The 26523-nt window shown below is 46.3% G+C and overlaps 1 protein-coding gene across 1 annotated transcript; it reads right to left on the reverse strand.

The window, feature by feature from the left end:
• Positions 1-1024: 1024 nt before the first annotated feature.
• Positions 1025-12456, reverse strand: LOC116937343 (rho GTPase-activating protein 5-like). The gene is made up of 5 exons (XM_076059657.1): positions 11093-12456; positions 8627-10981; positions 8000-8110; positions 2920-3078; positions 1025-1467 (listed from the first exon to the last, which is right to left on the reverse strand). Exons 1-5 carry the CDS (start codon positions 12263-12265, stop codon positions 1294-1296), a joined length of 3972 nt encoding a protein of 1323 aa, XP_075915772.1. The 5' UTR covers positions 12266-12456; the 3' UTR covers positions 1025-1293.
• Positions 12457-26523: the final 14067 nt, after the last annotated feature.

The raw sequence follows: 26523 nt of genomic DNA on the forward strand, positions 1-26523 counted from the left end.
TGGGAGGGGTGGGGCTGGGTGGGGAGGGGAGGGTGGGGAGGGGCTGGGTGGGGAGGGGCTGGGTGGGGAGGGGCTGGGTGGGTAGGGGATGGGTGGGGAGGGGAGGGTGGGGAGGGGAGGGTGGGGAGGGGCTGGGTGGGGAGGGGCTGGTCACCCCGTGGTGCCCTTATAAACTCAACGTTTCACCTACTCACCCCGGCTTGTGCCTGCCCTCACAGTCGTGCATATTGTGCTGAATACACCACGTGGTGCTGAATACACCACGTGGTGCTGAACACACCACGTGGTGGTGCCGCCGTTGTTGACCCTGGCCATTGACCGAGCAACCCAACACGTTCCTACTAGCTCCCTCCCTCCGCAGGAGAATGTTGTAACAGAGAGCGTCCAATGGCACTTGGAGCGTGACGAGACATTGCTCAGCGCGAGCCCGATGAACTGTGTAGACGTGCCAGCCGCAATGCAATCTGCTGCAGCTGTGGACCAATTTGGTTGAACCACAACGATACATCACAAAGCTTCCAAATTGACTTACGGCCGGCGACTTGGCTGAGGCGAGTGAGACGTGGGAAACCGTGCGCGGCACTCGGCACGTGGGGGCGCAGTTAAAAGTGAACACGTGAATGACATTAACAAAACAACTTATTTGGTTCTTTCGGTAAAGTCACCACGTAGAATGAGATTAAAATAATAAATTGATAAAATAAAATAAAATTCTCACGACGTTTCGGCCACAACACGAGCGGCCTTCATCAGGTGAAGGGACGAGACTGTCTGGAGGACAGCGCTGGAGCGAACACAGCCAAGCTCAGACCGCGACCTTTAAGCTGTGTGAGAAGAAACAGAGCGCCTTGACAAAGGAATTAGCATTGGATGTGTATGCTTTGACTTTAACATAGCCATTTCTGTGACCAGTCACAAGCTAATCACTCAGCTATTTCAATCCTAAATTCAATGCTAATTCCTTTGTCAAGGCGCTCTGTTTCTTCTCACACAGCTTAAAGGTCGCGGTCTGAGCTTGGCTGTGTTCGCTCCAGCGCTGTCCTCCAGACAGTCTCGTCCCTTCACCTGATGAAGGCCGCTTGTGTCGTGGCCAAAACGTCGTGAGAATTTTATTGTTATTTTATTTTATCAATTTATTATTTTATTCTCATTCTACGTGGTGACTTTACCGAAATAACCAAAGAAGATGAATCCTTGCAGTCACGAAAGCTTTAAGTCGAAAATTAACAAAACAACTGGCACAGGCGCGGCACACACCAACTACAACAACGACAACAACAAAACAATCGGCATTCACACCTGTGCATTCCCCCAGTTCGGCGTGGACCGGGGGGGTATCACCGAGGGCAACGCCGAGTGGACCGCCCGTGTCAGAGGAGGCGTGGAGGCGGCGGCGGCGGCGTCGTCGGCGGCGCCCTCCGGGCGAAAGGTTTCCCTGGAGAAACGGCCGCCGGGCCGAACTCGAAGCTGCAACGAGGAGAACGATAAAACCCACCAATCGCTGTGAGAATTTCGATTTAAAGCTTTCGTGACTGCAAGGATTCATCTTCTTTGGTTCTTTCGGTAAAGTCACCATGTAGAATGATAATAAAATAATAAAATAAAACAATAACATTCTCGCGACGTTTCAGCCACAACACAAGTGGCCTTCTTCAGGTGAAGGGAACAGACCTGACAAAGCCTCAACTTTAGCACCACGGATAGCAACGAGCTATGAACTCGTCCGTCTGAACGGGGCTCGTAGCTATCCATGGTGCTGAAGTTGAGGCTCTGTCGTCCCGACAGGTCCGTTCCTTTCACATGAAGAAGGCCACTTGTGTTGTGGCCGAAACGTCGTGAGAATTTTATTGTGTTATTTTATTTTATTAATTTATTATTTTATTCTCATTCTACGAGGTGACTTTACCAAAAGAACCAAAGAAGACGCTGTGAGAGCCGCGAGGCTCGCGATACTTTTGGTGGCCTTGTTTTAAGATAGATTTTTGACTTTCTGCCGGGGTGACGATCTCTGAATTAATTTAAGACCAGCTGCATTTGAAAAAACGCGAATACGTCGCGATCGGCCGTGTTCTAAATGGTCTCCCCTCCCACGGCTAACCGATCCTTCATAATCCTGCAATGCCAGAACTGCGCTCCTGCGCATGAGATCATCTCCATCTGGCTCCACGGTCACTGCTAAAGGGGAGCGTTTTCTCCTTTGGGTGCCATTCCATCAATCAAGTCTTGTGCGAATGCTATCATCCTACGTCATCCTGGCCAAGAGCCCCTCTTGCTTTGAAGTCAACAAGATGCCACTTTATTTATCCCAAGCCCCAACAGCTTCATCTTGACCCGCGCTGGTTCCGTCAACCCAACCGAGAACGGCTCAAAGCTCGGTGGGAGGGGGTCACCTCCGCTCGTCGCCGCGACCTCTCACCCCGGTGATGAAGGCCGCTTGTGTTATGGCCGAAACGTCGTGAGAATTTTTATTGTGTTATTTTATTTTATCAATGTATTATTTTACCGAAAGAACCAAAGAAGATGAATCCATGCAGTCACGAAAGCTTTAAATCGAAATTTAACCGCCTCTACGGGGAGGGATTCCACACAACCTTAAGATCATTCAACAGATTCCGGGATAAGGAGGCTCAACTAATCGAGTCTCTCACCTTTCTGAAGAGATGCCGCGACTCTAAGAGCTTAAAGGTCGCGATCTGAGCGTGGCTGTGTTCGCTCCAGCGCTGTCCTCCAGACAGTCTCGTCCCTTCACCTGATGAAGGCCGCTTGTGTTGTGGCCGAAACGTCGTGAGAATTTTTATTGTGTTATTTTATTTTATCAATTTATAATTTTATTCTCATTCTACGTGGTGGTGACTTTACCGAAAGAACCAAAGAAGATGAATCCTCGCAGTCACGAAAGCTTCAAATCGAAACTCTCACCCCGGGTCGAGCTCCCCGGGCGTGCGGCCATCGGGGCCGCGGCACGCCGGCCGGAGCGCGACGAGCCGCTGGTTCACGAGCGCCGGGGGGGTCGACGCCCCCGGCGACGTCGGTCAGCCGATCCGGGTCGCCGGTCGTGTCGTAGGCTCGGACAAACTCCTGTGGGGAGGGGGGGGGGGGGGGCGGGCAGCGAGGAGGTGCAGACAAATATTCTTCGGGTCTTTCGGTAAAGTTGACGCTGGTAGAACGATAAAATGATAACATAAATTAAATGAACAAAAAAAATATGATAATTGGTTTTTTACCCTTTTATCTGGCAACAAAACTGACACCTTTTTTTACGAGGAATCATGTTTACATTGACCACAATACCTACGGTCGGAACGCAAGATAAAAGGTGTTGTATATGAGCCTTTTCCAAAATTGATATTAACAATAATATTTGCGATATATATTTTTTTAACAAACAAACAAAAATAATCAATAAAACCTGTAAGCCAGGCACACGAAAAACCAGATGTCGATCATAAACAGACCATTAAAAAATAAAGAAATAATAAAACTCTCGAGGCGAGTATGTTAGCAGCTATCTGCGAAGATCTCCAGATGAACAAGAGTTTGATGTGCCCTAAGGGAGGTCACGCAGAGGGAAGCCCTCTGCAAGCCAGAAACGAGGACGCCCACGGGTTAAACCATATATATTTTTTTCCTTTGTCATTAAAACAACGGTTCAAATTTAAAATGCAATAACAAGAATATGCTAAAGTTAGCGGTCCTCGCGCTCACTCCAATCAAGACCAGGCCACCAGATACATCAGTGAATTATTATCCAATAATTAATTCGCTATCAAATGATTTTCCCCTTGAATACTTTTACTGTTAAAACAAAGCTTGGAGACAAAATACCGAGTCACATCAAAGGTTATCGAGAAGGAATGAGGCGAACGGGCAAACTTACGAAAGAGTTTAAACAATATCCCAAGCAACCCCGACCACCTTTGTCTCTCTCACAGCACGGAGAAGCAGGAATTACACCTTATCACAAGGGGCCATCTGGAAAAGCCAGCCGGGTTTGATGAGGAGACACACCCCACCCCACACACGGCAACCAGGCAAACAAAGTTTTAAAGAAAATTGCAATATAACATTAATAATGTGTTAGCCTTAAACGATATTCCATTATAGAACCTTACAGAACCAAGGGATATGGATTCCAACAATCTGGAAACGGACCTCTTAAACTCAGGATGAAAATTATTTTTCTTTCTAATAACTCCATCATATCAATGCGAACCTCGGTAACCCGAGAGGGGTGTCGGGAGGACGTAGTTACAAACACGAGTCTTGGCGAACATGGGACCAAATTGTATTTGAGAAATATAAAGTCCAAAGTATAAAGAGATAGGTACTCCCGACCACCTTTGTCTTTCCCGAAGAGCGCGAGAGAGGAATTTCACGCCAGGACAAACAGATCGTTATCGCAGGAGCCATCTGTACACACACACACGAACTCACACACACAGACCCCGACCCCCCCCCCCCCTTTTCCACTGCGCAGAGAGAATTGTCTTTTGAATATAACGGTCAGCCGCATTTTCAAAAGTCAGTGAAGTTAAGTCAAGAGTCAAGACAGATCAGCGAGTCAAGACGTCCACAGGACGAGCAGTCGCATGGAGCGGCTGGCTCCAAGCCTCGCTGAGTAGCGAGGATCGCATGAGTCGCGATGTATCAACAAAAGTTAGTCATACAGCAGTGGAGGAAACCTGCTGTCAGCGAACCAGCACGGGCACGTTCGCGCACTTCAACAGAGAGAGCACGTGCGACTCAACTCACTCAGCAGAAGAAAAACTTGACCTGTCGCCCGCGAGCGCAGTGTCAGATACTACAGCAGCGGAAAGAGCGCGCACCGGCGCAGCTCATCCAGCAGTAGAGGAAACTGCTATCAGCGAATCAGCACGGGCGCGTTCGCGCATCTTCAAGGAGAAAGAGCGCGGCCAGCAACGCCAAGCAAGAGCGTGCAGCAGCTCAGCCAGCAGTGGAGAGAAACTGCTATCAGCGAACCAGCACGGGCGCGTTCGCGCATCTTCAAGGAGAGGGAGCGCGCGCCACCAGCGTGCCATCAGCACCAGCACCAGCGCGTGCCAACAGCGCGCCACCAGCGTGCCACCAGCACCAGCACCAGCGCGTGCCAACACCGTGCCACCAGCGTGCTACAGCGCGCAACTTCGCGTCACCAGGGCTGAGAGGGAAGCGGCCCCGCACTCAACACCCATCGGCGTGACGACGGCGAGCGTCGTGCTGACTCTTCCAGCCAGCGGTGGACAGAAACTGGCAGTCGTTCGTATGCCCCTCCCCCACACTCCCTCCTCACTCAATGAACGAACATCGCCGTGGTACTGTGCTGACGATTTCAAGCATAATAATTTCGCATATCAGAATGTGTTAAGGATTGGATACGAATCAAAGACCGAGTGCCGTGTTGTGTAATCATTCAAGAATACGAGTTTGCATATTATAAGGTTAAGGTTTTGATAGAATAGTTCGCTTGTTTTTAATCTCTCTCTCAACAACCGATCGATTGCGTTACGCGTCGGGAATTAACCACAGGTGCCGCTATCGAGGTGAAACAACGCAATCGTGATGGTATCATGTTAACGCTGTGTTGAAATTCCAACATCCCGAGATTGAGTTTTCATATTATCCAAAAATTTAAGTTAGCTAGAAAATAAAATTGATCAAAGCAGAAGGTTTGTGTGTGATTCTTCCTGAAATTCTGCATAATATTGTTCTGTGTATGAGATCTGAATCCTGGGGACCTATCATAAGCACACTATCACCACACATAATCCATAACACACATAATTCATAATGTTCAATCGAGAGTAATCGTATCCTTATCGATAATACGGAATTAAAGAGCAGAGTCGAATCGACTCTCTCTCATTCACGCTCACAATGCCTGCGTCACTGCATACGATTAATTGTGTTATTCCAATTCATAACACAATCCTCGTCACCGAGGCTCGACCTGATAATCCATAACGACCTGCATTATCATAACCACGCCCACTCGCATAAATTAATACGATTATCTCTCGAATCAGCATAATTTATGCGCATAATTACACTGATTAACATAATTTTGGATAAATTATGCAAATCTCAAATTTCATTTAATTTTAATTATTTTCATCAATTTTCATAACGCCTATATATACAACAAAGGGTAAAAAAAACAATTATCATATTTTGTTACTGGAAAATGAGGTTTCCAATGTTGTGTAAATGCTTACCCCGAGCTCTCATACTCTGATGGTGCATTGCCTTTGAGTTGTGCGCCTTTTGGCATCTTCTGGTCCAACACCATGTGAGACGAGGCTCTAAAGAAAGCTGTCTCGGGTGTGGACCAATCAATTTCAAGGACAGTGCCACATATATTATCAGAGTTGTTGTTTTGTGTTTGCGTTCCGACCGCAGGTATTGTGGTCAATGTAAACACGACTCCTTGTAAAAAAAGGTGTCAGTTTTGTTGCCAGATAAATGGGTAAATAAAACAATTATCATATTTTGTAACTGGCAAATGAGGTTTCCAACGGTGTAAAAAAATATATCGCGACATTTCGATCGCAACGCGAGCAAGCAAATCGTCGTCAGGAGAATAGGAGTGGGGGGAATCTGCCGTGCCGCTGTGCTTGGGGATTGCTGCGTTGCATTAAGCGGCGAGCTCAAAATCATTCGCCCACGAAAGCCTCTTTCTTCTTCATGTACGTCTCTGTGCTTGGGAAGTCGGTGGCAATATCCCAGCCGTGCCCATGTGGCGTTCCACGCCATCGTCAAATACCACACACACACCATTCAACTTCCACGTCAACTGCCTCAGACGCAAGCATCGCGTTGTTGTTTATTAAAGTAGGTTCCGCTTACAACATTGGGCCATATTGTTAGCTCTTTCGGTAAAGTCACGTCGAAGGGAAACAATAAAATAATAAAATATATATAAAACAATATTTTATTGTTATTATTGATGGAACCAGTGCAGATCAAGATGTTTATTGTTTCCCTTCAACGTGACTTTACCAAAAGAGCTAAGAATATGAATTACTGCAGTCACGAAAGCTTTAAATCAAAATTCAACATTGAGCCAATTGAGATGATTTTTTTTTTCACTTGAAAGGAAACCGCAATGCCCGGAGAAAGCCCCGACACACAAGGGGAGAATCCTTAATCGCTAAACTTGTTAACCTACTTGCTGTACCGCCTCCAAATGGCACATCGCTTTCCATGTGGTGCACTAGAAACTCGGAGCAGAATTTCTTTAATACAATATTTTAATGTATTCAGTTGGCGATCTACAATAAAAAAAAATTACTCTTAAAAACATGTTATGTTAATTGCACTGTTAAAAATAGTTGTCGTAAATTCCCCCATTCGAACCAGCACTGAGCAGCTCTCTGTCTCGGTAAACAATGGAGGTGGAATAATTTAATAACGTAGTTTTAATGTCATCAGGCCTGGAAGGGACGATGTTCTAAATAAATGTACAACCTTCTCATTGCGAGTCAAGAGCGAAAAACCGCAGCGATACCCAAAAGATCACTGCGCCAGGATCTGTGGCTTTCTCCATTTGCCAACACCAGACAGATCACACTGCCCTTAGACAAAGCGTGAGGTTGCCTTGTTACGCCTCTTGCGCAGTGTGTACGCGCCTATGTGGGGTAGCTGCTGGCGCAGCGGGTTATTGCACTCTGCCACGAACCCGGCGACCCGAGTTCAATTCCCACTCGGGAGCAAAAAACCTTGGCGGATATCCGACGAGGTCTTGAAGTCGACTCAGCCTCAAAGAAGTGCCCGCTACAATGTGTTAACATCACCACTTGGGGTGACATTGAAGGAGGCCCGGGCGTGTCGCTGGCCCACCCACCCACGTGCCATGCCATGCCGGCCTTCATTAGGCGGTCGCGAGCACCGCTTGCCCCAAACGTCTATTGTGGCTATAAGGGGGATCTCAGTCTTGCATATGTGCCAATGCCTGCCTCCGTTGGGATGGGGGTGGGTGGGGGGTGGTGGTGCGTTTCATCACCTCCGTGTCGGCGAACTCGCAGTACTGCAGGTTGGCGGAATGGGAGAGGGTGCGCACGCACGCGCACGCGTCGCCGGTCGAGTCCTCGCGCACGCAGTCTGGGAAGCGGTGCTGGGAATGGAACCGTGCAACATTACCGCGAGACGAACGCCTGCGACTGGCAAAATAGTGCAAAATACGTCTCCCCCTGCCTCGTAGCCTCACATCCATTCATTCTCTAAAGGGAGGTCTGATGACGAAATAGTTGAAGGTTAAGAGGTACGGCACCTTATAATGTTACTTCCTCGTGCTAGACCTCGCGGCTGTCACGCGGCGAGCACGTGGTGCGCGTTCATTTTCACTGAATCGGCAAATCATTCAATCAATTAATTATTAAACCACGTTTACAAAAATGTATATTGATCGCCTTGAAAATGACACCCCGCATGAATTTAATCATTTTTAAGTTGTCCAATTTGTGAAACTGCCCACCACAACACTGCCTCGCATTTGCCGTGACTAGACAAGGCAACATTTTTTTCACAAGTAAATACAACGTCATGGGTATGAGCCCTGAAATGTATGGCGTGTGATGGGAGAAAGAAAATCTCACGAGGGACGCAGCAACAAAAACATCGCACCACTCACTTTGGCCTCGCCTCCCCTCTCGTCCTGTGCACCTTTCTCTCTTCTCGTCCCGCCGCCGCCGCCGCCGGATACTTCGTCATGGAACTGCGCGGCGGGGTTGTCAAGGCCCGGACGGTCGCGCTCCGAGGGCAACAGAAGCGGCTCGGAGTCGCCGGCATCGGAGGGGCGCGCGGCGTGCCACCGGATTGCGTCTGCGGGGTCCGCCTGCTTTCTCCTGGACTTGAACCCGCACGGGCGGTTTCTCCTCGCCTGCCGCCGGACTCTCGGCCTACGCTCAAGTGGGCCGCCGCCGTCGGCACCGTCTCCGTTCGGCCCCGCCGGTTTGGCACGACCAAACGGCTTCGCCATCGACCGCATCTCGCCACCCTGCACTGGCGGAAGCTCGGTTGACTCCGAGTCCGCCGGTGACGTCACGGGAGCTTTCGGAGGGCCCTGAGGTCTCACGGGTGCCTTGCGGACGCTGCCGTTTATCTTCTCGAGAAGTTTGGGCTCCGATTTGTTTACCTGCGGCCTCTCCATAACGGGTTTGGGTTTCGGAGGAGGGAGCGACTTCTTGCGTGTCCTCTCGATGTCTTGGCTCGTTATGTTGGCGCACGTGAGTGGATTCATATTCCCCGTGGATTTTACACGGGGCGTGGTGCTTGGAATAAGCTGAGCTTCATCGCTCGTTGTGCCGTACCGAGGCTGGCCCTCGTCATCGTCGCTCTCGGGTGGCGACGTCAATGACGGCAATGACGCATGCCGCGGCGTTTCGTTGCGCGATTCCAAAGTGCGGCCACTCTTGTAGTCGTCTTCAACCACAGCCTTCGTCTCCAAAACTTTGGTGAAAAACGTCTTTAGATATTCCTTCTGTCGGTGAAAATGCGGCTGTGCGGGTGCGGCAATGGACTCGGCTCCGATCTCATTCGCAATACGGCTGCCCTCGGGGAAAAGTTCTCTTGCCAGCGCATTTTCCAGAAACTCTGCGGAGCTGTCAGTGATGGCCACGAGCAGAACCGGAATGGCCTCTGTTACGTCGGAGAGGAATGCTCGAAGCATTGCAAAGGAAGCTTTTCTTTTGGCAGAATACACCAAAACGTAGCCATGGGTGAGCTCTTCACGCTTCAGCATTGCTGCGTGGTAAGAGATGACGGTAACCTTGATCCTTCTGCTCTGCATTCCCACAGACATTTCTAGATTCATGCAGTCGTTGCCAGCAGGATGCCCACTGCTGCAGAATTCCAGAAAGGGCGTTAGGACCGTGCCAATGTCGAAAGGGTCTCCACACATCAGACACATGGTGATGTTCACGTCGGGCGCGCCAGACTCTGGGCTGCTGAATGGGTCGGGCAGAAGGGTCGTGTTCTGGCAAGCATTCACGATCTGACTCAGGGCACGTTTGATCTGTGTTTCATGGAATTGTTTTCGAGATGACATCTCAGAAGGGCAATCGATAAAAGAGACTTGTAGCTTGTCGGCCGCTTGCTGGGCTTGCTGCCGTAGCAAAGGCAGCTTTCTGTCTGTAACGTCCTTCTGATTTGCCAGCATCAAAGCAACAGGAATGCAGCTCGAGAGGCCATCCTTCTTTATGAAGGAAGCACAAGAATTCACTCTTCCTAGGCTGTCTACGATGTAATTTAACGATTTCAATGAGTTGAAAGCACACAGACATCCGCTGGGCTGAGAAACGTTACTCTGCATGATGTTTGCAAAGCCCGTCACATCTCCATCCATTGCTTTCAGTTCCAACTCATAAACCTTCCCATTCACCGTGAACTCATTTCCGGCCGATTGCTGTTTGATTTCGCTGCAAAGTTTGCTTGCGAGGCCATCTCTACCGAATATTATGACATCAAATGCATCCGCACTGTCAAAATTGATTAAAGATTCCGAACGTTTGCTTACCAATTTGGGAATAGCACTTGAGAGAAGCAGCGGAATTTGCAGGTCAGTGCACTTATCTTTGCTGAAGCAAGACTCCCTGGTTGGGTGACGAACAGAGAACACGTGTTTCAGGATCAGCGCATCTCTCAAGGCAGGCGCCCACTTGAGCGTCTCGTGGCGACCGTCACGTTCCAGGTCCTGGTGAATCTCCGCTATCTCGTTGCGGTCAAACGCTTCGTTTCTGTCCACGCCGGCGAACGTTTCCGAGCGCTCGAGGAGCAGCTCCTGGTATTCGTCTTTCGCTTCATCCGTCATCTTGCCTCGGCACTCTCGGTAGATTAAAACGCGCCCTCGCCCGCACGGCGTCCGCAAGCCCTCCTCGTCGATAAGGAACGACCGTGCGTCATCCCACGGCCTCCCTGGCAACACCTCGCCAGAATTCTCCAACGTGTCGCGAAGGGCTCCCTTCATTTCCTCCTTCTTCCTCAGCACCTACAATTTCCGCACGTGGGCTTGGAAATGCGAAGGGCCGAACTCTCGCAAAAACGCAACGGGGACACGCCCGTCGGCGACGGCGTTGACGTGACCGCTGTCGGTCCAAACCCCATCGGACAGCTCGACAAACCACAATCCAAACTCTGGTTTCTTCCGCAAGAGCAGCAAAGCCTCGTCCCAGCTGAGGGATACAATGTCCGTGATGTCAGGGCTCATTGAGTTAAAAGCGTCGGGCAGAGAGCTGATGTATTGTGCCACCTTTCCTTCGATATGTGCAGCCTTCAAACGCGTGATGTGTTCTCGAAAGTAACTTTCAGCCCTGTTAGCACCCAGCAAGTCCACAAGCTGGACGTACTCCGGGCAGTCATCCAGTTGCTTGCCGGTCACCTGCCAGGTCACGCGGTAGTCTGTGACAATTTTTGTCAACCGAGAATTATAATCCTTAATGGCACTTTGGTGGTGTTCCTTGACTTGCTTGGCGGCCTTCTCAAACGGCACCAACTTTGGCTTTCCTTTCGGCTTGTCAATCATCTGCGCAAGAGTCAGAAATGCTGCCGACACATTCACATTGTCACTTGCTGACGTCTCGACTATCGGCAGGCGAACTTTTTTCTCAGAGGCAAACGCTCGAAGTTCCTTCAGGTGCTGCTCATCCAACACGTCACACTTTGTGGCAACCAACAAAATGGGCTTCTTTAATTTCACAAGTTGCGACACCAACTCCTCCAGAAACCTCAACTGATCTCGCAGCGTTCTCTGCGCGGAAACGCTTACATCGAAGCACGCCAGGAAGCCGTCAATGTGCAGCTTACCGTCGGGCATTGGATACTGCTCAAAATCTTGCTCGACTCCCAGTTGGTCAGTGCAAATGTACATGAGCTTTTCGGCCGAGGCGAGCCTGGTGGCGGCCGCGCGTTTGACGTAATGCCGGGAGTCGGAGCTCCTGTGTGGCTGGAAAGTGGCGTCGTCAACAAATTCGGTTTGTTCGACGACGTTGAAGACGTACTCTCGTCCCCCGTCAGCGGTGCGCGTTGCCCCGCCCCAGTATAGGTAGTGGTCGTTATTCATGACCCGACCGCCGAAATCAACTTGGCTCAGTATCGAAGTGTGTTCCGTGTGGTGATAGTCATCCGCTCTTGGCCTTGAGAACCTGCTGCTGAGGCACGACTTGCCTATTCCACAGCTTCCCTTCTCCTTCTCGGTCCCGGAAAGTCCAACGACACTGATGTTGTAGGTCCGCGTTTCCTTGCTGTCTTGACATCGCCGCGCTGCGTGTGACATCGCGCCGCTATTGCACGAGAACAAGGGCAGTTACGGTTCCGTGCGACACGTCGTGATGATTACTTTGGCTCTTTCGTTGCACTTGCAAAACAATATTTTCCCACGTGACTGGCGGTAATAGCAATTACTTGAACAAAAAAAATGTTCACCAACAACGAGGTCCTTTAAATGTTTATTTTTTTTTCCAGATGAGCAATTGTTTCTGAAAGACACAAAAAAACACAGAGGACATTTAAAATATTACAAAAAAAATAACGTTCCACTTGCATTGAGAGCTTAGTTATTTAACGCGGTGAAATCGATGGAAAATAAACACGATTGTCACAATGATTATGTGACGGCAATGTTTAAAATACACCGATGATGTGCCGAGGTGAGTCCAGGAAAAATAAAACGTTGTTCTCAAACAAGCACATGTAAAGCTGTGAGTACAGGCAGGGAGATGTCTGATCGCCTCATACCGGCACCGATAAATTCCCAGTTGGGACATCACAGTTGACGTTCTGACGGTAGACGTCACTACAAGACGTCAAACAAGCCTTTAGCAGGATTACAATGTTTTGATTTAAAGCTTTCGTGACTGCAGTAATTCATATTCTTAGCTCTTTCGGTAAAGTCACGTTGAAGGGAAACAATCAAATAATAAAATACATATAAAACTATAAAAATTCTCACACCTGATGTCGACCGTTTGTGTTATGGACGAAACGTCGTGATAATTTTTATTGTTTTGTATATATTTTATTATTTTATTGTTTCCCTTCAACGTGACTTTACCGAAAGAGCTAAGAATAAGGATCACAATGGTTTTGTAACGTGGAACCGCACGTGAGGTAAATCGTACATCAGGATTTTAACAGAACTTTATTTTAAAACGCGCGCGCATGCTAAGCCACGTGACCTTCGTGCTAAGCCACGTGACCTTCGTGCTAAGCCACGTGACCTTCGTGCTAAGCCACATGACCTTCGTGCTAAGCCACGTGACCTTCGTGCTAAGCCACGTGACCTTCGGTGGGCAGGGCTGCCTGGGAAATTAGCGGTGATGTTATTTGGGGTGGTACGGCACAAACAAACGCTCACCAAACAAAAAAATATAACGAAATAAAATAAAACAAAAGGCCAAACATGTTTAGAACAAACCACCCCACCCCACCCTGCCTATCAGAGTTTCCCTGAAGAAGAAGAAACCGCTGTGGATACGTCTAAGAAGCTTGCGTTCTGCACATCGGCACAAATGCTGGCGTTATGTGGCAAGGCCCCTATCGCTGTCTGTGGGCTGACTTACGTGTCGCTCTCTGCGTTGTTGACAGACAAGGCCCCTTGCTCACGCACGGTCAAGTTAAACAAATTAAATACGTGTCCAATGCAAAACATTTGGTGGATTATGAGCCGGGAAATCGCCTTTTGGTCAAACCTAAAGCACGGTAGAACAATGGTCCCACGATCAACGTCCTCATTGAGAAAAAAAAACGAGTCAAAATGTATCACTTTAAAACAAGCTGCACTGGTCAAGTTTGTAAACAGTTGTCTTGGCAAATTTATTTAATTATTAACTTATTAATTAACTTAACCCCCCTCCTCCCTCGCGTGTGACCCTCACGTGACCCCCCCCCTCACGTGACCCCCCCTCCCCCCGCAGCCGGGGGTTGAGCAGACCTGGCGAGTAAACTCAACACGCAGCAGTAGCAGCAGCAGTAGACACAACACGCAGCAGTAGACACAACACGTAGCAGTAGACACAACACGTAGCAGTAGCAGTAGACACAACATGCAGCAGTAGACACAACACGTAGCAGTAGACACAACACGTAGCAGTAGCAGTAGACACAACATGCAGCAGTAGACACAACACGTAGTAGTAGCAGTAGACACAACACGCAGCAGTAGACACAACACGTAGCAGTAGACACAACACGTAGCAGTAGCAGTAGACACAACATGCAGCAGTAGACTCAACACGCAGCAGTAGACACAACACGCAGCAGTAGACACAACACGTAGCAGTAGACACAACACGCAGCAGTAGCAGTAGACACAACATGCAGCAGTAGACTCAACACGCAGCAGTAGACACAACACGCAGGAGTAGCAGCAGCATTAGACACAACACGTAGCAGTAGACACAACACGCAGCAGTAGCAGCAGCAGTAGACACAACACGCAGCAGTAGACACAACACGCAGCAGTAGACTCAACACGCAGCAGTAGACACAACACGCAGCAGCAGTAGACACAACACGCAGCAGTAGACACAACACGTAGCAGTAGACACAACACGTAGCAGTAGACACAACATGCAGCAGTAGACACAACACGTAGTAGTAGCAGTAGACACAACACGCAGCAGTAGACACAACACGTAGCAGTAGACACAACACGTAGCAGTAGCAGTAGACACAACATGCAGCAGTAGACTCAACACGCAGCAGTAGACACAACACGCAGCAGTAGACACAACACGTAGCAGTAGACACAACACGCAGCAGTAGCAGTAGACACAACATGCAGCAGTAGACTCAACACGCAGCAGTAGACACAACACGCAGGAGTAGCAGCAGCAGTAGACACAACACGTAGCAGTAGACACAACACGCAGCAGTAGCAGCAGCAGTAGACACAACACGCAGCAGTAGACACAACACGCAGCAGTAGACTCAACACGCAGCAGTAGACACAACACGCAGCAGCAGCAGTAGACACAACACGCAGCAGTAGACACAACACGTAGCAGTAGACACAACACGTAGCAGTAGCAGTAGACACAACATGCAGCAGTAGACACAACACGTAGTAGTAGCAGTAGACACAACACGCAGCAGTAAACACAACACGTAGCAGTAGACACAACACGTAGCAGTAGCAGTAGACACAACATGCAGCAGTAGACTCAACACGCAGCAGTAGACACAACACGCAGCAGTAGACACAACACGTAGCAGTAGACACAACACGCAGCAGTAGCAGTAGACACAACATGCAGTAGTAGACTCAACACGCAGCAGTAGACACAACACGCAGGAGTAGCAGCAGCAGTAGACACAACACGTAGCAGTAGACACAACACGCAGCAGTAGCAGCAGCAGTAGACACAACACGCAGCAGTAGACACAACACGCAGCAGTAGACTCAACACGCAGCAGTAGACACAACATGCAGCAGCAGCAGTAGACACAACACGCAGCAGTAGACACAACACGTAGCAGTAGACACAACACGTAGCAGTAGCAGTAGACACAACATGCAGCAGTAGACACAACACGTAGTAGTAGCAGTAGACACAACACACAGCAGTAGACACAACACGTAGCAGTAGACACAACACGTAGCAGTAGCAGTAGACACAACATGCAGCAGTAGACTCAACACGCAGCAGTAGACACAACACGCAGCAGTAGACACAACACGTAGCAGTAGACACAACACGCAGCAGTAGCAGTAGACACAACATGCAGCAGTAGACTCAACACGCAGCAGTAGACACAACACGCAGGAGTAGCAGCAGCAGTAGACACAACACGTAGCAGTAGACACAACACGCAGCAGTAGCAGCAGCAGTAGACACAACACGCAGCAGTAGACACAACACGCAGCAGTAGACTCAACACGCAGCAGTAGACACAACACGTAGCAGTAGACACAACACGTAGCAGTAGACTCAACACGTAGCAGTAGACACATCACGCAGTAGCAGTAGACACAACACGTAGCAGTAGCAGCAGCAGTAGACACAACACGCAGCAGTAGTAGCAGCAGCAGTAGACACAACACACACACAGTGTATACACACAGTATACACACAGTACACACAGTGTACACACACACAGTACACACAGTGTACACACACAGTGTATATACACGGTGTACACACACACAGTGTATACACACAGTACACACAGCGTACACACACACAGTGTACACACACACAGTGTACACACACACAGTACACACAGTGTACACACACACAGTGTATATACACGGTGTACACACACACAGTGTACACACACAGTATATACACACACAGTATACACATAGTACACACACACAGTGTACACACACTGTACACACACAGTGTACACACACAAAGTACACACACAGTGTACACACACACAGTGTACACACACACAGTACACACAGTATATACACAGTGTACACACACACAGTACACAGTGTACACACACACAGTGTACGCACACACAGTACACACACAGTGTACACACACACAGTATACACACACAGTACACACACAGTATACACACACAGTGTACACACACACACACAGTACACACACAGTGTACACACACACACAGTGTACACACACACAGTAGACACAGTGTACACACACAGTATAGACACACACAGTACACACACAGTGCGCACACAGTATACACACACACAGTGTACACACACACACAGTGTACACACACACACAGTACACACACACAGCACACACACAGTGTACACACACACAGTATACACACGCACAGTGTACACACACACAGTGTACACTCACACAGTGTACACACACAGTGCACACACAGTGTACACACACACAGTACACACACACAGGGTACACACATAGTGTACACACACACAAAGTACACACACACAGTGTACACACACACACAGTGTACACACACACACAGTATACACACACACAGTACACACACAGTGCACACACACAGTATACACACACAGTGTACACTCACAGTGTACACACACAGTACACACACAGTGTACACACACACAGTACACACACAGTATACACAGTATATACACAGTGTACACACACACAGTATACACGCACAGTGTACACACACAGAACACACACACAGTGTACACACACACAGTACACACACAGTATACACACAGGGTACACACATAGTGTACACACACAGTACACACACCCAGTGTACACACACACACAGTGTACACACACACAGTATACACACAGTATACACACACACAGTACACACACAGTGCACACACACACACAGTGTAGACACACAGTGTACACACACACACAGTGACACACACAGTGTACACACAGTGACACAGTGTACACACACAGTGTAGATACACAGTGTACACACACACAGTGACCCACACAGTGACACAGTGACACAACAACAACCGCCATTCGCCACTAAGTGGCGGTGAAGTCACCACGACGCTTGTGCCAGGGACAGTGACACACACAGTGACACAGTGACACACACAGCGACACACAGTGACACACACAGTGACACAGTGACACACACAGCGAGACACAGTGACACACAGTGTATACACAGTGTATACAAACAGTGTACACACAGTGTACACACACACAGTGTACATACACAGTGTGCACACAGTGTACACAAACAGTGTACACACACAGTGTATACGCACACAGTGTACACACACAGTGTACACACACAATGTACACACACAGTGTACACACACACAGTGTATACACATAGTGTACACACACACAGTGTACACACACAGTGTACACATACACAGTGAATACACAGTGTACACACACACAGGGTATACACAGTGTACACACACAATGTACACACACAGTGTACACACACACAGTGTATACACATAGTGTACACACACACAGTGTACACACAGTGTACACATACACAGTGTATACACAGTGTACACACACAGTGTACACACACACAGGGTATACACAGTGTACACACACAGTGTACACACACAATGTACACACACAGTGTACACACACACAGTGTACACACACAGTGTACACACACACAGTGTACACACACACACAGTGTATACACAATAATGTCCACGTTGTTGCTGAGCTCACACACCCAAGGGAGGGAGCAATGGAAAATGAATCTAAATCAACTTAGACTTCAACTCTGTGACGTCACCACTCTGCATTACCTCATCGGCGTGAAACGCCAGGGGGAGGTGTACCTCGCTAGTGACGTCATGTCACCAAGGTATGCACCCCTCCCTCGTTCACCGCGCTCTTGAGCGTGACGTCACCTCCGCTCGGGTCACTGCCGATAGCGTTCCAGTGCTAATCCTTATTTGGGCAAAGCTACGCCCAGTGACTGGTGGCTCATTAACATAATGTATCCGTTAAAGCCGTTGCGAGTTTATTGCGACGGGTTCAGCGCCCACGTCCCCATCCCTCCAAATATGGGCCGGCCTCATTAACATAATTTATTCAGTTAGAGAGCCGCTCGTTGGAGGGAAGTGACGTCATACTACTTCCTGCTGTCGCGAGGCAACAGGAAGCTGCCGTGTGCGCGCTTGCACTGAAATCCGAGGTGAGAAATTCTCATCGTTGTGGTGGTGGTCGTTGTGGTGGTGGTTGTTGTTGTTGTTTACCAAGGTAGAGCCTCTCTCTCGCAGGGATGTCAGTTGAGTAGCAACGCGGGGCCTAGCCACGCGGGGCCTTGCCTCCTGCCCTCGCCTGATTGCATTCACTTTAATTATCTCGCTTAAGTTTAATTTGTCTTCACCCGGCTCGCCACTTTGTAACATTGTTTTATTGTCAATATTCACGCAGTTTTTTTTATTTTTTTCACCAGGCCAAGCCCGCTTGAGCTGCTATACCGCTCTTGTTATCAGAAGCGACCTGCCCACAACAACACAAGGTGAGGCTTTGTCAACGTGTGTGAATGTTTTGACTTAAAACTTTGGTGACTGCAGGAATTAATATTCTTGGTTCTTTCGGTAAAGTCACGTAGATAGAAAATTAAATGAAAATAACAATAAAATAAATGAATAATTCCAAATAAAGCAAAACAACTCACGTCGTTTTGATCGCAACACAAGTGGTCTTTATTTAATGTAATTGTATTATCTGTTATTGTTATTTTCTATCTACGTAACTTTACCGAAAGAAACAAGAATAAGTGTGTCAATGTCTATCGGTCAAAGACACTAAACGGAGTGACGCGCAAACTCCAAATATACAGCAGGCGTCAGGGTCGGGATCGAACCCACGACTTCCTGTATACCAGGTGAGGTAGTTAACATCTCACCACGGAGAGAGGCACGCAAACTCCAGTTAGCCTCGGATATGTTCGTTGATCCTCAATTAATTACTTGGTGGAGTGAGGAAGCATTCATGCCAAGCAGATGAAGGTGGCCAGGCGTGATTCTAGACAGTTTGTGTTTGCAGTAACGTCTATTAACTCTGTTGAACACGGAGGTTATATCATAACAATAGTTTATTTTTGTTTTCCTCTGGAACTCTTCATAAGAATGGAAACAGGAGGTGAACACAGCACACACATTCAGCTGAAGTCGGAACTGTTCATCCCAGCATTCAAGGACATCTGAGCCTGGATTCACACCTCTAAGTTGCGATTGAACGTTGATTTATGCATTTCTGCATTACACAAATAGTATTGTTTTCAACACCCTTTGCTATGTAAGCTGAATTTAGCTCTCATAAATATTCGTTTTTTAGCCAGACAGCCGAAATTGTGTACTTAGAGTTTTGGGTTAACATTCATTTTGAAGATACGAGGGCTTCCAGGCATGTTTATAACCATTTGCCCTCTCATTGTGTGCCATCACAGCCCGTGTGATGAAGTTGGGACACTTTTTTACTACATAATGAATATATGAATAAGTATAGACGTGTAAGTCACATGTGACTGTATATATGCATTGACGTGTCGATGGTGTGGGTATTTTTTTCTGTCTGCAGCTGACGCTGGTCTAATGGAGCAAAGGCAGTCGGCACAGCTCGGTACGACAAGTCAACAATGCGACCAGCGTGCATACAGCACGGATCGGACTGGAAATTTGACACAGCACCAGAGAACACACACGGGAGAGAAACCTTTCAAGTGCAGTGTGTGTGTGAAGGCATTTTCACGGTCATCTGATCTTGTAAAACACCAGAGAACACACACAGGAGAGAAACCCTTCAAGTGCACTCTGTGCGGGAAGCCGTTTGCACTTTCATCACATCTTCAAGTACACGAGAGAACACACACGGGAGAGAAACCCTTCAAGTGCAGTGTGTGTGGGAAGGCGTTTGCACAGTCATCTGCTCTTAAAATACACCAGAGAACTCACACAGGAGAGAAACCCTTCAAGTGCAGTGTGTGTGGGAAGGCGTTTGCACAGTCATCTCCTCTTGTAACACACCAGAGAACACACACGGGAGAGAAACCCTTCAGGTGCACTCCGTGCGGGATAGCATTTGCACAGCAACAACAACTTCAAGTACACCAGAGAACACAAAAGCATCAGAAGATCCACAAGGAGTGGAGTCTGAAATCAGCTTGTGAAAGTCAAAGTGCCACCATGACCCCATCCCTCATGAAACAAGAACCGGAAGAAAATCCCAGCTTGGACACTTTTAAAGGTTTTGGGGTGAAATATGAAGAGGTGATGGTGAAGAGGGAAGAAGTGATGGTGAAGAGCGAAGAAGTGAAGGTGAAATGTGAAGAAGTGATGGTGAATAGCGAAGAAGTGAAGGTGAAATGTGAAGATGAAGATTCAACTCCAAAATCGGACCTTCACATCGATGGAGGCAACGTGAAGCAGGAGGAGAATTCTGACTGTGAGGAAGAGCGAGACAACTCCCAGCAGTTTGTGGAAGTGGAGGTGTGGGTGGACTTCCTAGACAATACAAAGTGAAGTGGAGAACCGGTAGATGTGTAAGCCAGAGACGATGTCGCTACAATAGATGCACCTTTGTCACAGGCCTTTAATGACAAGAATGTGAAGTTGAACACTCAGTTCTTAGGTTCAACCTGCAGAGTAAGAGCGGCCAGTCTTTGTGGACCTGTGGGATGGGTCAATCTCTCACCAGGAGCGAGAGCCAATAAGCTCCCAAGCATTCACGATGTTCTCATGATAATTGCTTTTCCGCTTTGCTCGCTTAATTGCCTCGGCAACTCGGAGTTTTGTGTCGTATCTTGTCTGAGACACTCGAAGAGCATCCCAAAGTAGCAGCTGCCCCTGTGTGACACAAGGTGGTGGCCCTGCACCAGCTTGCATGTGGACAAGAGCCTGTCAGTAGGGGGCGATGATTGATGCGTCATCTCGGTTGTGTAGTTTGTAGGCAATCTTGATTCGAAGCTTTTATGACTGCAGGAATCCACACTGTCTAGTTATTTCGGTAGTCATCACGTGGGTAGAAACATAACAGACCACGGCGTTTAGATCACAACACAAGCAATCGTCATCAGGTGGGACAACCACAGCAAGAAGAAGACGCTGAAGTAGGTGCCTACTTCAGTTTTGTCTTCTTGCTTGTCCCACCTGATGACGATTGCTTGTGTTGCGATCTAAACTCCGTGATCTATTATTTGTAGCTAATGTTTATAATTTGCTACATTTTGACCCAGATGCCAGCAGGCAACGGCCTACTCGTTTTGAATGACACTACAATAGTACGTTGTACATACACTGTTAAGCAGGCGGTGCGTATTTTTAAAATAGCTTCTTGTTAATACGATGTAACCTAATGCAGTATATTTCATTGCAGTAATTAAATTTTGTTAATAAGCCTGTCAATAATTACGAATGAATACTTGTCTGTGCATATTTTAAATGTTATTTTTTTATAAGGTGCTGTTGATATCGAAAACTGACACATAACTGGCATGCCATAAATAGGAAATTAACACTGCTTATTCGAATCAATGTATTCATATATGTTGATAAACTCTTTTCAAGCAGATTTTGTCTCTAACAGCGACTACAGGGACCACGTGATTGTTCAAAAATGTCTTTGATTATAACTATAATTGCCTACAATTCGTCATGTGTAGCTTATTTAGACTAATTTATTCACTACCCAAAATGTATTTACTTGAAAACATAGAGCTGATATTTGTAAGCAGTCTTTTTTATTTATACGTTTGAAAAAAAATATTTGCACAAATTGAACTTGTTCAGATACAAGGTGAATTCACAAGGCTTTGTAAAAAATCCAATATTTCAGAATTTTGCCTTAACGGAGAATATTTTTTTAAATGTTGGTAAAAATAAAGATTCAGAAATATATATTGTGCCGTGTCTACAATTTTATTGTAAAGTGGAATTGGTAAAAAAATTGATGGTTCAATGAGCAACTCTGTCTACGGGAAAGCTACCCATACGGATGCTTACCTGAAACCGGATTCCCACCACCATCCATCCCAGAAGAATTCCCTCATCAAGACTCTGCACCATAGAGCCCAATGCATATCCGACCAGGAACACATAGCCAGTGAACTCAAACGCCATGTCTCGGACCTCATTTATGAACACAAAGCAGACCTAAAACACGGTAGGACCAACACCTCGGCCGTGGCAGATCATTGTTATAATTCAGTAGGCTCACTTGACATTGACTTTTCCAAGAGAGAGGTTCTTTGTAAGCCATCTGGCTACCATGAGAGATTCGTTCATGAGGCTATCCACATATACAAGCACAGAGACAATTTCAACCGAGAAGATGGATTCTGGCTTAGCAATCATTGGAAAGATTTGATAAACCATTTCAGGTCTTAATTGATTGTTCACGCTTACAGTGGCTTTCAGACAGCATACATTAAACAAATTTCGTCTCCCCCACTCCTCTTTTCAGAACATAGATGGACTAGTCCTTCTAAATAAACTGCCAAATCGCTGCGCGTGGCGCTAACGTTTTTTAAATAAATAAATAAATACACCGTTTAAAAATAAATACATTTATGCAAACCGACACACCTGATGACAACCGTTTGTGTTATGGTCGAAACGTCGTGATAATTTTTATTGTTTTATATATTGTATTATTTTATTGTTTCCCTTCAACGTGACTTTACCGAAATAACTAAGAATATTAATTACTGCAGTCACGAAAGCTTTAAATCAAAATGCATATTAAAATTAATTAGCATGCCAAAATTAGCATAGGACAACCGTTGACCAATCGCTGTGCACCATCGCCGGAGACGCTCCCAGGTTTGCTTCTCGACCAATCGGATCGCTGGCCCTCCCCCCCTCCCCACTTTGGCACGCGGCGACCAATCAGATCGCGGGAGGACGCTACCATTTTTAATGCCCTACACGCTGAACGCCGCGCGCCCATGTGCGTGTGAGTGTTTAGTTTTGTTTTAATTATTTTAATCATTAAAGTTCGCGAGTGTCAAGGTAAGCTACGTTGACTTTATTTTTTAAAGCATTTTCTCAAGAGAACCATTGTTGCTGCTGCTGCGGCTGTTGTTGTGAAAGGCCCGGTACACCCTGAGGCCTTGCCTAGACTAGGACAGCCTTGATGTCACGTGGACCCACACTCTTTGCTTCTTTCGGTAAAGTCACGGAGGTAGGAATTTTTTTATTTATTTAATTTAATTACATTTTACTTTATACCTACGTTAAATTTAATTTAATATTTTAATTAAGTTAATTGAAACTTATTTTATACATACGTATTTTTTTTATAAATGAATATTTTTTTAATTTAAATTAAATTTATTTTATGTTATACCTACGTTAAATTTCATTTAGTAAAAAATTAAATTTTATTCACATTTATTTTATTTCATACCTACGTAAAATTAAATTGAATTTTTAAATAAATTTATTTAAATTCATTTTATTTTATACCTACGTAAATTTTTTTTTTATATATATAAAAATTACATTTATTTTATTTAAATAAAATGTATTTTATACCTACATTAAATTTTTTTATAAATTATTTTTTAAAATGTATTTAATCTTATACCTACGTTAAATTAAATGTTTTAATAAATTAAATTTATTTTATTTAAATTACATTTATTTTAGTTAATACCCACGTTTAATTTAATTTTTTTTAATAACTAACATTTTATTTAAATTAATTTTATTTTATACCTACGTTAAATTAAATTCTTAACAAATTAAATTATTTTATTTAAATACATTTTTTAAAATAAATTACATTTATTTTATTTAAATTACATTTATTTTATACCTACGTAAAATTAAATTAAATGTTTTAATCAAATTTATTTTACATGTACAGTCATTTTAACTGCTCTGACTGCCACAAGCTAAGTGCGGCCTGGAAGCGTATTATTAAGTAATACATTTTACAATTACAATTCCTTATAGAGGAACCCCATACTAATGAACTGACTACGTATCTATACAATTAAAAGACCGCACGCAGATTTCGCAAAAGCGGACCCCGTTGTCAATGATATAATTTGATGTACGTACAGCAGTTGCTGTACAGCAGTTGCTGTACGTACATCATTAAAATTACATCGATTGTAATACGTCACCAAAGACACAATTTTAATTTGACCCCCGGGTCTGATCGCGTTAACTGTGCAGGTGGCGGGTCGAGAGGTTACTTGCATGTGTGTGCAGCTTATTGAATATTGACGTGCGATGACTTGTGGAGAGGAAGAATGATGATGATGATGTTGATGGCGATGCAAGTCTTGAAGTCTGACGTTGTTCTCCGAGTCGTGTAGCCTACCGCGTGCAACTTTGGGGATTGCGTAATGTCATTTTAGTTTCCTCTGTGGAACTTTTTATTTTGTTGATTCTAACGCTTTAACTAACGTAGGGCGGGCTTGGGAGCGGCGTTGACGATGTGTTTTGGCGTTACACCAACCAGCACCTTTGCATTCATTTTTTATTTTTTTTATTTTTTTATTGTTTTATATATATTTTGTTGTTTCTCTTCAACGTGACTTTACCGAAAAAACTAAGAATATGAATTACTGCAGTCACGAAAGCTTTAAATCAAAATTTAAGTTGGAGGTGCTTTGATTGTTACAGCGAGAGGTGGAATCATCACCGTTATGGGTTTAAGTGGGCACGGAGCCTGTCAAGGGAATGGGTAGGTAGAGGAATGGGGTTGGAGAGTATACACAACTTGCATTTCTAGTCATTTCAACAATTTATGGGCATGCGCATCATTAACAGTATCCTGATTGATGAGCAAAACAAAATCATCAATCTATTGTCATAAATGAGTCCGAAATATCAAGTCATGCTCAAAACCGCATTCCTATTGTTATAAAAATCATTGCACCCCCATTCATGATGACAATTCCAATATGGTCATTATGATGCTCAGAATTACACTTATATTCTCAGAATCATGAACATTTATTAAAACAGCAGTGTGCTCAAAATGCTCATTTAACAATTTCAACATGTACACAATTCCAAGATTATAATCAAAGTAAGTCCTATGTATCGTGGTGTTTTTATGCTTATCCATTATTGCGCGCCCCCCCCAAAAAATATTCAAAAGTCTATTTTTATAATGTTTGCACGGTGTACAGTCTGGAAATTACCCACATGGCAAATTTCCAGCTTGGTGCGTGTCGGGAATTACGCTAAACATTTTGAACAGACGCACACATTCACAACTTTGCCTTTGGTATATATGGAGATTAGTAATAAATTGTTAATTTAACTACTTTCATGTTGACTGATTCGAAATAGGAAAAGCACTGGCTCACCACGGGGCTTATCGCGTGGTATCTGGGGACTTTATTTGAAACGTAAACCCCACAGTGTGTGAGTACAATTCCTCGCAAGTTGCGTCCACAGAGACAGACAGACAATAACGTTTCTAGGTAAGAGTAAGAAATGAATCTACGTGTCGAGGAGAGACGAGAGAGCAAAGAGGTCACCTCGGGAGACGGGGCGGCGCGTCAACCTTAGTCACATGACGGAAGGAGTGTGGGCGTGCCGTGCGTGTGTGTGTACCGTGTGTGTGTGTGCACCGTGTGTGTGTACTGTGTGTGTGTGTGCTGTGTGTGTGTGTACTGTGTGTGTGTGTGTTACATATTTCAGTTTAATTCGTGGTTTCGTGGTAATTAATTGAAGGTGAAGGGGTTACCAGCCCCTCGCACCCGTCCAGAGCCCCCGTTTAGCCCCTGTGGTGGACACATATGCCATGAGGGGAGGAGCCAATCAAAATTGGATCTCCCCCCACAGCGCTGTCCACGACAGAGTTGCCCGTCCGGCACCGCGAGGAGGTAGGGGGTTGTTTTGCCGGGCAATATCTTTTCATCAGTTGCGTAACGCTGTGTGGAAGCTACCTGGTCTGTCGCTCCGCACTAAGCTTCAGGTCTTCTCGGCCACGGTCATTCCCTCCCTTCTCTACGCTTGCGAAACGTGGACCCCCCTAATGGAGCATCTTCGCCGGTTAGAAACATTTAGGCTGGCCTGCCTACGATCCATCCTGGGTTTAACCAGACTGGATTGTGTGAGGAGCTCACAAATCCTTGAAAGATCTGGGCAGGGTCCCATCGGTGAGCTCCTCCGGCAGGCAAGGC

Source organism: Petromyzon marinus, unplaced genomic scaffold (genome assembly GCF_048934315.1).
Source record: "Petromyzon marinus isolate PM22_M1 ecotype Great Lakes invasive population unplaced genomic scaffold, UKy_Petmar_22M1.pri1.0 PM_G_Scaffold_11, whole genome shotgun sequence".
NCBI classification, from domain to species: Eukaryota; Metazoa; Chordata; class Hyperoartia; order Petromyzontiformes; family Petromyzontidae; genus Petromyzon; species Petromyzon marinus.

What these genes read in the sequence shown, in the direction of transcription:
- LOC116937343 (XM_076059657.1), bottom strand. Translation starts at nt 12,265, where the DNA reads ATGTCACACGCAGCGCGGCGATGTCAAGACAGCAAGGAAACGCGGACC. An exon ending in AGAGGGGAGGCGAGGCCAAA is followed by an intron (nt 8,111 to 8,626) that starts GTGAGTGGTGCG and finishes TTCCATTCCCAG; the next exon opens with CACCGCTTCCCAGACTGCGT. An exon ending in CCCGGGGAGCTCGACCCGGG is followed by an intron (nt 1,468 to 2,919) that starts GTGAGAGTTTCG and finishes TCCTCGTTGCAG; the next exon opens with CTTCGAGTTCGGCCCGGCGG.